The sequence below is a fragment of the Pseudonaja textilis genome, chromosome 5 (genome assembly GCF_049901715.1).
Source record: "Pseudonaja textilis isolate UNSWEBS1 chromosome 5, rPseTex1.2, whole genome shotgun sequence".
NCBI lineage: Eukaryota > Metazoa > Chordata > Lepidosauria > Squamata > Elapidae > Pseudonaja > Pseudonaja textilis.
In genome coordinates, this window is record NC_141994.1 from 45,428,532 (window position 1) to 45,443,323 (window position 14,792).

General features: G+C 37.5%; 1 protein-coding gene across 1 annotated transcript; it reads left to right on the forward strand.

Moving 5' to 3' along the window:
• The first annotated feature begins 1,312 nt into the window (after positions 1 to 1,312).
• Positions 1,313 to 12,404, forward strand: RRP7A (ribosomal RNA processing 7 homolog A). Its single transcript, XM_026697334.2, has 7 exons — positions 1,313 to 1,655; positions 4,010 to 4,152; positions 4,706 to 4,831; positions 5,546 to 5,669; positions 9,009 to 9,106; positions 9,673 to 9,871; positions 11,633 to 12,404. Exons 1-7 carry the CDS (start codon positions 1,592 to 1,594, stop codon positions 11,716 to 11,718), a joined length of 840 nt encoding a protein of 279 aa, XP_026553119.2. The 5' UTR covers positions 1,313 to 1,591; the 3' UTR covers positions 11,719 to 12,404.
• Positions 12,405 to 14,792: the final 2,388 nt, after the last annotated feature.

Here is a 14,792-nt window from a genome sequence, read left to right on the forward strand (position 1 = left end):
TAACAGCTTATTCCACTGTAAGCCTGATGCTCAGTAGTTGCTCTTCATTCTAGTGTCTGGGTTTAATCTCATATGGACATGGCAGTCAAATTATATCACTTCAGGATATGAATCATTCCCTATGGAATTTGCTAATCTGGATTACTAATTTTGGGGAAATCATAATTACTCTTACTGGGGAAATGGACTTTTAAACAGGTATTTTTTGTGCAGAAATGCTATTCCTTATGTCTGTCCTTCATTAACAGTAGTGGGGTTGGTTACAGAGGTTAACCAGAGGACATGGTGTAATGTGTTTCTGAATAAATACTGTATTTGTTATAGAGAATATTCTACATTCTTTTTTTTTAGATACAAAACTGAGTTTGTAATGCTTAATTTTGGGAGTGTCTCTAAACAGCTGATAGCATAAGTCTACTTAAGGAAACGGCTACTTCATTACTCTCCTATGGATAAGGAACTCTTAAGAGGATTTTCACTCTAAATTTGCAGATCAATTTCACACTTAGATACTGCTTTTCATATTCAGGAAGATTTAGATGCAAGTTGTTCAACAAATTCCATTTCTTGTGTGTCCAATCACACTTGGCCAATAAAGAATTCTATTCCAAAATCAGAATGATTAAAATAATTACATGAGATACAAAGCCTAGAATAAACTATGTTTAACTTTTTCCAGTACAATATGAATTTACAGTTCCATTACAATGCAAACTTTATTATGTTTAAACCGGATACTGACACACTTTTATCCCAATTAGCTGGAGGCCCCTAGCCAACTATGGTTTAAGTTAATAGGGGCCAGTCTCATCAGAAATCCTACGATTCCTGAGTACATCGGGAAGTCAGCCGAAAAAATGGCAACACCAAGTCACTTCCATATTGTTGGGAAGACGTCAGAAATTTTCCTCGTCTTGAAAGGAAAAAACTTCCATATGCCGATATACTCATACTATCAAACCCAAGGAATTCTCTGTGGACAGCGAAGGCTTTCTACGACGCTTTTAAAAAACGATGCAACCCTGGACGCCACAGTAGAAGTCTTCAGCTCCAAAATTAACCCTGGAAACTAGTTTCCCGTGGGAATCCTCCGGATTTTCTCTATTTCCAGAATCTTCCCTTTCCTCGCCGGTTAGGAAGATTTCATGAATGTGAAAATAGACTTTGAAACGGGGGCCGGGCAAAGCTTATGTCGCTTATTGCCTCTCTCATCACAGCCCTGTGGCAGAAGTCTCCAAACTTGGCAATTTTAAGACTTGTGGACTTCAACTCCCAGAATTCTCCAGCCAGCATTGGTGACTGGAGAATTCTGGGAGTTGAAGTCCAACAAGTTTTAAAGTTGCCAAGTTTGGGGACCTCTGCCCTACGGCAACAGAGCGGCACATGAGTAATCCAGTTCAGGCACACGCATCGGCCCGGGTTTTCGGAAACAAAGGCCCTTTTGGGCTGTGGGTTTTCGTTCCGGCCAAGTAGGCTGCACAGATTGCAGGGACTAAGCCACTCTTCGATTTTCCCGGGAAAGCGATTGGTCTCAGGAAACCTCGCGACGCTCAACAGTTGCGAAGGATGACGCAATTTCCTCCAAGCCAAAATGGCGGCTTCCGGCTCGAAGTGTGTGAAAAATGGAGAAGCTGTCGCCCCCCTGGGATACACAGGTGAGCGGAAAACAGGGCTGGGAGATGAAGAAAGAAACCTCCATTAATCCTGAAGCTGCTCTCTCGGTTGCTTGACGGTTTCAATGGCCCCCGACCTGGTTTTGACAGTGTGCTGATACGCACCCTTACTAATGGGGCAAACATAATGTATACACGGATGCAAAAGTCCTGCAAACAAGAGAGTGTTCCGCTTGTGGTTGGAAATTGTTTTTTTGCAGAAGGAGATAATGGAGGCAGTTTTAAATAAATTGGCCTTTCTGCGAAGTAGCTTAGACGGGGAATCTAAATTAATTTTGATTCCACTTGTGATCTGAGTATTCAGTAAATGCATACATATACATAAATGTCCACAAAAGGATGTTTCCACTTTAAGCAGCATTATATAAAGTGCAAAAAGGTATAAGGAATAGTAAACCAGTAAAATGAAGCACGAGATTAAAAAAAAGATAACCAAATCTAGCAACATCTGCAAGGAGGGCAAAGGGGTTCAGATTAACCAAAGCAATGGGAGTAGAGTAGTAGTGCAAATCCCATCCCTTTTTTTCACATGAACTACCTAGTTGTACAAATACTTGGTGTCATGCAAAAGCATAATGTTTGTTTTATACCATCTTTATTATTTTTATAAATAACTTGAGTTAATAAACATACAATGCTCCTTCCTCCTCCTATTTTTCCCACTCCATTTTGAGGGGGATCCTGTAGATGCTGCTCTCTATGCCTTTTTATCCTTGCAAATTCTTCCTGTTTCCATGAAACAGTATCATCCTCTTTTGTCTTGTTTTGAAAATGTTATCAGTTCTTATTTTTACATTTTTCTTGACATACATGTAGCAGAATGGGCAGAAACTTGCTTGTATACATGGCCATAGTCACCTCTTGCAAGAAAAAAAAATCATTCCTGGCAAAAGGCATTTATTGTCTACTAACTTTCTCCAGTGTTTGTGTGTCTGAACCCTTCTATATTTTCCTGCTTTTAGTAAACATTTTGTCAAATTTACCCAAATTCATCTTACTATTTATTTATAACTTGCAGTTTTTCACTTCTTTTTCCTATAAAAGACAATGATTTTTGATCAATGTTCAAATGTGTATTTTTGCCTCATATAGCATAGGTGTTCACTGCAATTTATACAGGTTTTCAACCAACAGTGTGAGATCCTCTGCATTCAGGTTTCCAACTAGTAAACTTCTAATGCACTCATAATTATTCTTGATATATAGATACAAAAAATGTTTGCTCAATTAACATTTATTGATTCATAGTGGTTCTGTTTAAATATTTGCCTGTACAGAATGGAAAGAAGATATTAGAGATTCTTGCAATCCCTACTCCCCACTCCAGTTCAACAAAAATAGTTTTCAATTGTCTAGAGTCCATGAAGATTAAAGTGGACAGATGAAGCAGATATATGTAAAAGTAGAGACAGATCTTACATGTACACTTTCTGCATTTTAATTTCTGAATTTTAATGTTCTCTGTGTGGATAGAAAAGTCTGCCTGGCTTTTCTTGCTTCAGAAAGTTTTCTCCCCAGTCTATTGAAGAGTCAATGAAATAAAAAAAATATTTTTCAAGAAAATGGTTTCTGCTTAAGGGACAACCCCTGTCTCTTTACCTGATTCCCTGTTTGTTCAATCCAATCAGCTTAAAAGGATTTAAGAAACAAACAGAAAAAATAAATATTGCACAAAAGAAAAATAAGTAAATAAGCCTTTAATTATCTTACTTTGCCCAGTCACATATAGACATAGTAATAAAACATTTCCTTCTTCACAAACCTACCAACTTGGCCTCAAGCATTTAGCAATATCAATAGTACTTAGACTTTTATACCACTTCATAGTGCTTTACAACACTCTGTAAGCATTTTACAGAGCCAGCATATTGTCCTCAACAATCTGGATCTTCATTTTACCGACCTTGGAAGAATGGAAGACTGAGTCAATCTTGAGCTGGTCAGGATCAAACTCCTGGCAGTAGGCAGAGTCAGCCTTCAATACTGCATTCTAACCACTGCCCGGCCAAGGCTCTTTAGTCATTCAGCAGTGTACAGTTTAGAGTACAAATAAATTTTTGGAATGCTGCTCTCTTCCTGGAGATGAGAAGGGCTCTTAATTCAACAATATTAAAGACATTAGGTTGGGGAAAGTTGCCTTAGGCTTTCTTTCAGAATTGCTACATGTTGCAGAGAAACTGTGACCCAGTTGGGTTTTTTAGGGGCAAAGTTCCATTTATTGAAGTAATTGTGACAGCATCTGCAATGATTGCTTTTTCATTTATGAAATGTTCACCAATATTAGTTTTTCTTCCCTGAAGTTACTTGATTATAAAATGATTTTCTTCCTTTTTTAGCTATTCCAGTCAAGTTTTCTGAGAAGCACCAATCACCTCATTATCTCTATGTGAAAGAACACAAAGTCAGAGAGGGCAGAGATCCCAGGAGGCCTCAAAACCAAACTCTTTTTGTCTTAAATATCCCTCCATATTGTACAGAGGTGAGTTCATTTGGGGAAGGAGAGGAGTATTACATAGGCTACAGAGATTTGGACATTCAGAACATAGATATTACAAATTAAAAAGATAACTTTAAGAAGATAGTATACATTGAACATTTATGAATAATGTTCTTCTTGGAATAGAAATCTGCTGATAAAAATTTGTTGTCTTTTTCATTCTGTTAACTGATCTTATTTTAGTCTATCTGAATTTCTGCCTAACGTGGTCCCTCTAACTTGGTGCGCACAAGATGTGTGCTTTCAGCTTCCATAGTTCAGATATAAGCATTGAGAACATCAGGTATGGAACAACTAATTATAGATATTTGTAGTGCTGGTTGGACTGAATGACCAACTCGAATATAAAGAAAGCTTTCCTGACTTGGTCCTCAAGCTATGAAGTCTGATTGAAGAGAAGAAAGATGTGAATAGTACCTGCCTGCTATAGATAGATGAGAATTTTGAGCAAAATAGAAGAATCCATTTCATCTTTCAGAAATGTTCATGCTCTTAACTATGCCATGGATTGTGCTGAAACCTTCTTTCCTTTTAGGAATGTTTATCAAGGCTATTCTCCAACTTTTGCCCTGTACGATCTGTGGAGATGTGTGAAAGGCCAAAGCCAGGAGATGGGACAGACATATCCAAGACCAAGTTCTTCAATATCAAGATACTCTTGGTAAATTGGGAATGTGGAGGAGAATAGCATGAAGAAAGAAGCTATGGCATTATCTTTTTAAGAAGGACAAATGAACACTTGAAAAAGCAAATAATGTCATTATGATAGTCAAGTATTGTCTTATCTCTCACATTGTTCTTGATTCCTCAATGATATAATGAAGTAATGTTTATGTTGTACATCAAGATCTTTTAGACTAACAAACTTACTATGCACTGTTGTGGTAGCTTTTAGCTGAAAGAAGTTGGGTCCCTTTCTTGCTTGCCTTAGTCTGCCTCTGCTTGTTTTATATTCTGGATTATCCTAGTTAATTTTTGCAGGTTGGTTTCTTGATTCTTTAAAGGTAAGGCCCTTGTTGTAAGAAGCAATTTTTGGCCCTGACTTATGTTACCAACTAGTATGCAATATTTATTACATAATATTTAGCTAAGTTTTTTCTAGGGATTCTAGGTTAGACTAGGATTCATAGGTATTTCCAGGCCTGTTTTGACAGAACAACCTGCAACTAATCCCAGGCAAAATAGACATTGATTCCAGGGGCTGACTTTTGTATTTTAGACACATGGTGATGGTGGGGGCTGGGGTGGGGTGGGGAATCATAATGGCATATGAACAGTCAGGGTGAGGCTGGAGCACCTATCTCTGTGGTCCTTTGGGGCGGGGGGGATGACATATGTAAGTGAAACCTGAAACAAAATGCTTCTTGCTTCACAGGGATTCCAAGTAGCTTATGTGGTATTCAAAAGACCTGCTGGGGTACAGGCTGCCAAATCCTCATCGCTACAAGGACCCCTGATAATATCTTCAGAAAGCCATCCTGTGCAAACTGGCATTCACAGTAAGTTAAGCACAAATGCTACACATTTTCCAAACAGAAGTCTACATTTAGGGCTGTATTCAATAGTCCATAAGAAATATTGGGCAGAACTGTAAATCAATGGTTTGATTCTCTCTTCACACATTTGATTTCAGACTTCTGATTTTTTTTTTTTGCCTGATCTGACTTATGATAAAACATTTAGAGTGAAAAACAAGAAGGGAATGGAAATACATAAAGGGTTTGGGTTCTGAGCAATAAAAAAATGAAATGCAAATAAAATAAAATCCATTTGCTAGCTAAAAGGCTGTTTGTTTTTCAATTAATGATTCAGGGTGATTGAAGATGTTGGTTATTGCCGATAAATCTCTTCATGGCATAGGACCTGGTCACTGGAGGAACTACCTAGCTCCCTTCGATAGAATCAACAGGCTTTTAAGTCCCATCCCTTCTCTGTCATGGTGCCTGCCCTCCTGGAATGTGTGTCCTCCTGGAATCTGGATGAGTTCCATCCTGATGGCATTCTGGAGGGTCTTAAAGACTTGGCTCTTCTCCCAGCTCTGGACTAGGATAGGAGGAGTCCATGTTGGGTGTATGCTGTTTATGGGTTTCCCACAGTGATGGGATTCAATTTTTTTTACTACTGGTTCTGTGGGCCTGGCTTGGTGGGCGTGGTGTGGCTTGGTGGGTGTGGCAGGGAAAGATACTGTAAAATTTCCATTCTCTCCCCACTCCTGGGGGGAGGTTACTGCAAAATCCCATTCCCTCCCCACCCCACTAACCTGCTTTCCAGCTCCATTCTCCTGTGCAGGGTGACAAAAGACCCAGCCGATCAGCTGGAACTCAGGAGGCAGAGAATAGATGGGGGTGGGGCAAGTGAGAGGTGGTATTTGCTAGTTCTCTGAACTACTCAAAATTTCCGCTACTGGTTCTCCAGAACTGGTCAGAACCTGCTGAATACCACCTCTGGTTTACCAGATATGCCATCTGTTTACCCGGATAAGATTATGCTTCTACTGTATTTTGAGCTGCACAGTATTGGTCTGAAAGGCAGTGTCATTATCAAACAAACAAGTGAAATATGTAAAATTAAATCCAACAGACAAGCATTTTGAATGATAGCCTTGACACAAAGGAAGTTACTGAATAGCAAGTACCTTTCTTCAAAGTTATATTAATAAAAAAATTAGGTCCAATAAAATGTAAGTCATTCTTCTTAATCACATTTGTCCTAACCCAAAATTACCTAAGGCTTGTTTTATTTGTTTCAAAATTAGAAGTTTTGATTCTGGTCTAGAATGTCCAGTGATGGACATGCCTTGTTATTTCTATTTTGTTGGTCTATGAACTACATTGGCTATCAGTAGGTTTCCAGATGTAATTCAAGACGATGGTTATCCCCAGCATTAAGGCCTAGTCATCTGAAAGACCACTTCCCCCTTGCTGACAGAATTAGCATGCTCTGAGTCCCATCAATTAAACAGTGCTATCTGGTGGACCCTATCAAGAAGTGAGCCTGCTGCCATAGTGCCTGCCTTCTGGAACACCATTTCTCCAAGACTTGTATATCCCTCAGCATGGTCTTGTTTAAACAAGCCCTTTAGACTTGGTTCTGTCTGCTCTGATTTAATGTAGCTGATACCCCTTGTATGATGTTCCTGGTTTTTTAGTGATTTTTTTTTCTGACTGTTTGATTTCTGGATTTTATAGTATTTTACTGTTATACTTGTAAGCCATCCTGAATCATAATAGATTAGGATATCCTATATATTTCATAAATAAATATTTAACAGTCAAGAAAAAAAGGAATGAATTGGAACACAATATCTTGAAAGGCAAGGTATCAACTCCTATTTAATATAAATGTATATTTTGTACATATAAAAGCTAATATATGTTCCAGGTAGCAGTGGAAACCTGGCTGTAGATATACATGACTAAATTCATTTTTAAAAGGTGGGAATAGACCTCTTTGATGAAGCATTCTATAAAATTTTGAAGAACATAAAACTACATTATTTCAGGCGGATCTGTTAGCAGTTTATTTATCTGCTAACTGAACTGCTAGGCCTTAATTTTGTTGTTTCATTTGTTAGAAATTCCAGAAAAATCAAATGATAAGTCATTGCAAGAAGTTGAAAGAATTATGTGAAATTAATAAAGTTACACAACCATTTGTAGCTCTCCTTAGATCCTGCTAGTTGAAGCTTCAAGCCTGACATTTCTGCCAGAATTGCTTCTAAAGCAAATAATGGCCTATTAACACTTAATTATTGTCATATTCTGGTAAATAGTTTAAGGTGCAGGTGTCAAACTCATGACACTCCATTGCTGTCATATGATGTTTCATGACATTTTTCCCATTCGCGGAGTTGGGGGGGGCGTAGCTTTTGCGTGATGCATCTGGCCCGCAGGCCATCAGTTTGACATCCCTGGTCTAAGGTTTGAAATAGTGAATTAGATCCTTTTGCTCTTAAAATGAGTTTATTACAACAGAAAATTTTGTTTTGTGTTTGTTGGGCATTTCAGGTAATATTTAATAACAGTTGACTGCACTTGGCCAGCTATTGGAGATGCAGTGCAACAGTCTGACTCACATGATTTGGCATCTCTTATTGTCATATTTTGGATTGGATAATTTGATAATGTAAGAGTTTTCACTGTATATCAGGATTGCATATCCCGACTATTTCCTCCGTATTTAGATTTTAAGAAGGCTTGGGAACGTTTTGCAAATGGTAATGATCAAAATATAACACTGGCAGTATAAAACTGCACCTGATTTTCAGTGGCAGATTGCTGTTATATATTGTTAATATTGGAATTGGCTTCTCTGTGGGTGTAGGTGTATAATAAAGGGTCAAGTCAATTTAATTAACATTTTTTGGCATTGCTGCTTATGATACAAATGCCCAAAACTTTTTTCTTTTTACCTAAATCACATTTATTTGTTAGATTTCTATCCTACCTCTTGTAGAAGAGCTCAAGGCATAATGCTCTTCCTGCTTTTTCTCACATCAGTCCTGTGAGTTAGGCCTGGATTGGCTCCAAGCTGGCATTTGTGGCTGAGGGCGGACTAGGATCTGGGTCTCCCTAATAGCAATACAGCCTAACAGCATTAAATCCCCAATGGCTGTCATATTGGGTGTATGCATGCATTGTTTGTTTGATGTAATAATAATAATACTATAAAATAATAATACTATTAAATGTAAATAAAGTTCAGTTTATCCTACAACACTGAATCTGGTTCAGAATATATGAAGACTAACTTTCAGATACTCAAGATGATTTTCCCCTCTTTTCATATCTTGAGAACTGCACTGCAAAGTTGCTGATTATTTAGTTTCACTCTTTCAGAATGGATTGCTAGATATGCAGCCTCAATAGTGGATCCTGCTGAGCTGAAGACAGAAGTTGACTCTTTCATGCAAAATTATGATCAAAAAATTGCAAAGGTAAAGCAACCAAGGACATAATTGTTGTTGGGAAATACAGCCTGTCTTCAAAGAGTCTTTCCTTAATCCAACCTCTCTGGAATGGGTTAGGATTAGTAATGGTAGGCATAGTGCAGTGATTAAAATGTTCAGGTGGGACCTGGGAAACTGGAGTTTAGTTCCTCTCAGCCAAGAAAGCTCATTGAGTGATCTTGGACTAGCCATTATTTGTCTGAGCACATTATCTCACAAAGTATATTTGAGAATGTATAAACAGGCAGAGGAGAAAAGCAAAGTGGGATGTAAAGTGTTAATATGTTTTCAATCCAAAAATTCTAGTACTTTTTCAATACATTGTCTATGGTTGTTGTACCACATACCTAAAAAGTGATTATTTGGACAATCACATTATCCATATTTCCTGAGAACAAAACTCTGCTATTATAAGAAAGCTCACTTTGCACAAAACTGGGATTTCTTCAAGTTAAGAATGGCCTCCTGGATTGTAAACACTTCTTGAAGCAAGTATGACATTAAACTATTTTCATACAACCTTGAGATTTTCTCCCTTCACATTCCTGGAATAGGAAGAAGCCAAAGCTGAAAAGGAAGAAGGTATTCCTGATGAGGAGGGGTGGGTGAAGGTGACAAGGAAGGGCCGAAAGCCTGGTCTTCCATGGACAGAAGCAGCCAATTTGCGGGCCCAAGAAAGAGAGAAACGCAAGAGAGCACGGAAGGAACTGCTCAATTTTTATGCCTGGCAACATCGTGAAACCAAGAGAGAACGTGAGTTATTTACTTTTTGTAAACTGTTTCAAGCATAAGGTTCAAGCAACATTTTTATTAATCACTTGGATGAACAGGAATAAGGAATATTTATCAAATTTTCAGAAGAAAATATTGGGGTGGGATAGCCAATAAGATAGAAATAATATTTAAAAGTATATTATTAATTAGAGAAAATAGCTGCAAATTAGATTATGAATTTCAAGAGATAAATACAAAATTCTTCAGATGCCCAGATACAGAATGCAGGCTACCTAACCTGGTAATAACACCAGAGATTGCAGGAGTTGTTTGCCATTACCTGCTTCCTAGGGCTAAGAGAGAATAACTGGCCTGGAGCTGAGAGAGACAACTTATGGCAAGAGTAGAACTCACAGTCTCCAAGTTTCAACTTAATCACTACCCTAAACTATCTCTCTGAGATATAGGACATTTCTTAATTATAAAGGAATGTAGTTTGAATAACATCAGATTGTGTTGTTTAGGTAACATACGTCTTTTTGTAGTCAATCCGGAGAATAACTAAAAGTTAACACAATTTCAAAAAAAATGTTTTTATTTGGGTGATCAATGATGATGCAGTGAAAATATATACATTGCTTTGGTGATGTGAGAGAAGGAAAACTGAGAGACTTTGGGTTTTTTTAATTCTGCTTCTTAAGTCAGTAAATCATGGACAGTGTTGTACCCCAATATCCCTTGTAGCTAGCATTTACCAAAAAGAAGCCACTAAAAATTGAAATTAAAAAAACCCAAATAAAACTGGGTTCCAGACTCAAGCTAGTGTTTTTAAATTTAAGTTTAGAACTTAAATACATTTTTACTGTTCTCAGAAATAAAGAATTTCAAAACAATAATAATAACACAAGGTAATTTCCAAATGGTAACTTCCAATTACTCAGAAGAAACACATTTTTATTACTGAACAAAAAAGAGTTAAGATACAATTTAGTTCTTGTAAATTTCTCTTAAAAGTTGGACACTTCGTGGCCAATCTAAAGTGATACAAATATCCTACAAATAACACCAAGGACAAGGCATTAAACAGCATCATTGGACACTTCTTTGTTTATCTTGGCAGGAGATAATTCATATTTGTCCTAGTCCCAACAGCCTTTATAGTTAACTTAGGCAAATAAAAATGTAGTAGAAAAAATATTGTGCTCTAAAATTAAATTCAACATACAGCATAGAGATATTTTTCTTAAAGCTAAAATTGTTGAGTTTTAAATATTTCTTTGTGTGCAATATGCTGTACTCTTCAAAGAACCACATTACTTTGGGGAAGTTATCTATTGGGAGATACTGTTGAGGGGACGAGGCTTGTCAGGGGATACGCTTAAACCAGCGATCTTGAACAATCCTTTTTTTATTTTGCTCTTTTTGTCCCCAATCAAACTGCTGCTCCAGGGGGACAAATTATTTCCAGTGGATCACTTGAAAGACAGGTGGAACTCAATCTAAGTATCCCCCAATTCAGAATGGTTAAAACTAAATAAGAAAGAATGGGATAAGAAGATTGCTAAATGCACAAAAACATTTTCATATTCTCTAGCTAACTCCCACTATGTTATCTGGTGACATAATGGCAAATGGGTTGAAGGTTGTGAAGGCATTTTTCTTTCTCATCTCTATTTTCCAGTAATAATTTGAATCACCTTAAGTAGCTTACCTGCTAACAGATTATAGGATTGAAAACTTAAATGGTTTAAGAACAATATTCTAATCTTTCCTATCTAATATCTTTTGTGATTCTTTCAGATATAGCACAGCTAAGAAAGAAATTTGAAGAGGATAAGCAGAAAATTGCTCTCATGAGAGCACAGCGAAAGTTCCGCCCATATTAACTTGGGAGAAGTTGCAGTTGTCCCCGGGGCAACAGTAACCAGACTTAGAAATTAGTTTTTCATTAAGAACCATCCCTGATCTCTTGGCTGGACTCATGCCTCAGCTGCTAAGTAAGAGGTACCAACAGCGGACATTTGTTAAGTCTCTGTGAAGCTGATAATTCAATGTCAAAGAATTTCTATTGAGAAACTGCAACTGGATTTCGTCCTAGGACTTCCTAGCCTCATGATCTTAGGACTTCTCAAATAGTTGAGAAGTCAATATATTTCTTTAGCATCAATTAACGTGAAGGACAGCTGTCCAACCCCCCTCCCCAAACTGTAATTATTGTAAGCCATAAATGTCAAGGGTTTCTTAATTATTATTTTTTTAAAGAGATAAGCAATTTTTTAAAATGCTGTTACACCAGTAAATGGACAAAGAAGTTGCAAACATTGTGCAGTTGATACACAATATGTCATTGATGAGAAATTAAAAACCAAAATGCATTGTTATTTGTAACAATAAGAAAATTTTTTAAGAATATTATTGAATCTCTGAACTAAAGTGTTCCCTGTTTTGTTATTTAAAGATAAAAAAGGAGAAAAACTACTAAAAACATAGGTGAATACTTAGTGTCAATCTCCCCTTAGTTTTTCTCTGATGTACAATATTTATTAAGTAAATAAATATTTTTATTTCCTTAGTTATTTTTTTATTCTTAAACATCACACATTAAATACTTAAATTTACAACATAATATGCAATATCTGTGGAAGCCATTCTGATTTAAGTTCGGTCAAACCTGTTTTCTGCTGCTAGTATTTCCATTTCCGCCTGTTTCATGTTCCCAGTGTTATAGCTTCAGTAACGTATCTCTTTTCTAGGATTTATTGGTGCCTTCCAGGTAGAATAGAGTGTGTTATGCCAGGGGTCCCCAACCCTCAGGCCGCAGCCTATTCTGAACCAGGCTTCAGAAGGGACAAGTTAGTCAATGCATGTGAGCAGCTCCACTGGCATGAGCACCGGTGGGTAGGTGGGTGGGTGGGAAAGCTCTACTTGTGGGAGCAGCAGACACCTTCGTTTGTGCAAATGGAGCCGCATGCATGCACGCTTGCCACTCACATAGAACCACCCCCTCCCCTCCCCCCCACCAGCCCATCAAGCCGAAAAGGTTTGTGACCGGTATATTATACAATAGCTGAATAAATGAAGGTGGCTATATTGGGACAACAATCATATTAGTTTGTGGGGGGGGGAGACAAACCTTAAAAGGGGGCAAATCTGAAAGGGATTTATTACTTTGCTTTACAAAGGAAAATTCAAGAAAAGAAAAAAGAAAAAAAACTTTACAAAAACTTTTTGTACTTACAAAAATTGACAAAATAAAAACATCTCAAATCAAGCACTATATATATTTTTAAAAATATAATTTCCATATATTTCACATGAATGTTAGAAACTGCATTAAGTGGTACCATTTGAATGGTTAAAAAATGACCAAAATAAAGGACAAAGTGATTTTTTGAAAAATAAATATGAAAGAAAGCTTTTTGAAATAAAAGACCATCCTTTATAATAAAGGACATATGTAAAGGACTGGAGGTGGGGGGGGGGGGGCTTATTACGTTTTATAGCTCAAGTATCAAATTAAGCTACTATACGATGTATAGTATCTGTTTAGGCATGGTAGCTTTGTGAACTGAGCAACTGAGGCCAATAACTGGTGAAAACACAAAACAAAATAGATAGGATATACTTTAGAAAATCACAACAAAAAATATAGTTTGTCTGTCCAGGTCATGGAATTCTGAAATATAGTGGGGTGCATAAACTAATAGTCTGACATATATTACAACTATAACATCTAAAATACTGTACCTGGGTTTTATGGACATGCACCATCGCTACATAAGTACCATTAGTGGCACCACACGTATAGGAGCTATATTCTTTACAGTGAAATTAGTATTGATGCTCATGATTTATTTGTAGTATCTTGCCTGGGTGAAACATAAACATTCTCAAGAAAGCAAGACATAATTTTTAATGTCATCCTCCAGATTTTTGTTCTAATGGTTTGATTTGTTTATTTTATCTTTATAATCAATTTATTTCATCCTCATAACAGGCTGAAAGAATAAACTTGAATCATGGATAAGTCAGGGGAGTGGAACCAGTAAAACTAAACTGCAAAAGCTAATCCAGGTTGGATCATCAGAATTGTATTCACAAAGTTAAATTAAAAAATTGGGGAGGATTCAGACCTTATCACAGAGGAAAGCAACAATCCTGGACCTAGCCACTTGAGGAGAGCGGGGATTATGGTCATTGAGGAAAGTAGCCACATGGTTATCTTGCTTAATGACTACAATCAGTGGTGGTATGCTACCGGTTTGGCCCGATTCTGCCAAACCGGTAGTGGCGATGAGCAGTGGAGACCAAATCGGTTCTCTCCACCGCTCTGCTTTTGGGCCCACCTGCCAGACCAGGCTCCATTCTCACCTTTATCTTCTGCTTTTGAAGCGCAGCTGCTTTGCGTGGCACAGAAGAGTGCTGTGCAGCAGCTGCTGGAGCGACCGGGAGAGTGCAGGCTTGCAGGAGGTGAGTTGGAATGCCTCCACGCCTGTGCAAACACCTCTGCGGCTGCACAAAGTGCATGTTTGGTGTGCGCGTACACGCAAAGTGTGTGCACGTGCGCAAAGCACACCCACCAAGCCACGTCCACCAAACCGGTGGTAAATGTTTTTGAATCCCACCACTGACTACAATGACTTATGTCCAAATTCCAGGCTCAATTATGATTGTAATTGAGGATTACCTAGATCTGAAAATATTTTTTGGTTACAATACACTTTGGTTTATATGGAAGTTGTGAGCAGTGTTTAAAGGAAATTTGCCCTGCCTGACTTTTATAGAAAAAAGGGAACTGAGGCTAAAGATACTAAGATGTGTTTCAAGAAGTTTGAGACTGGTTTAAAGTATGCTTAATTGAAAATGTATTTTTTAAGTTTGGTACATCTGATCAATAGAATACACCAGCTTGTGAAATACACACACACACACATATATACACACACACAAATATACATAT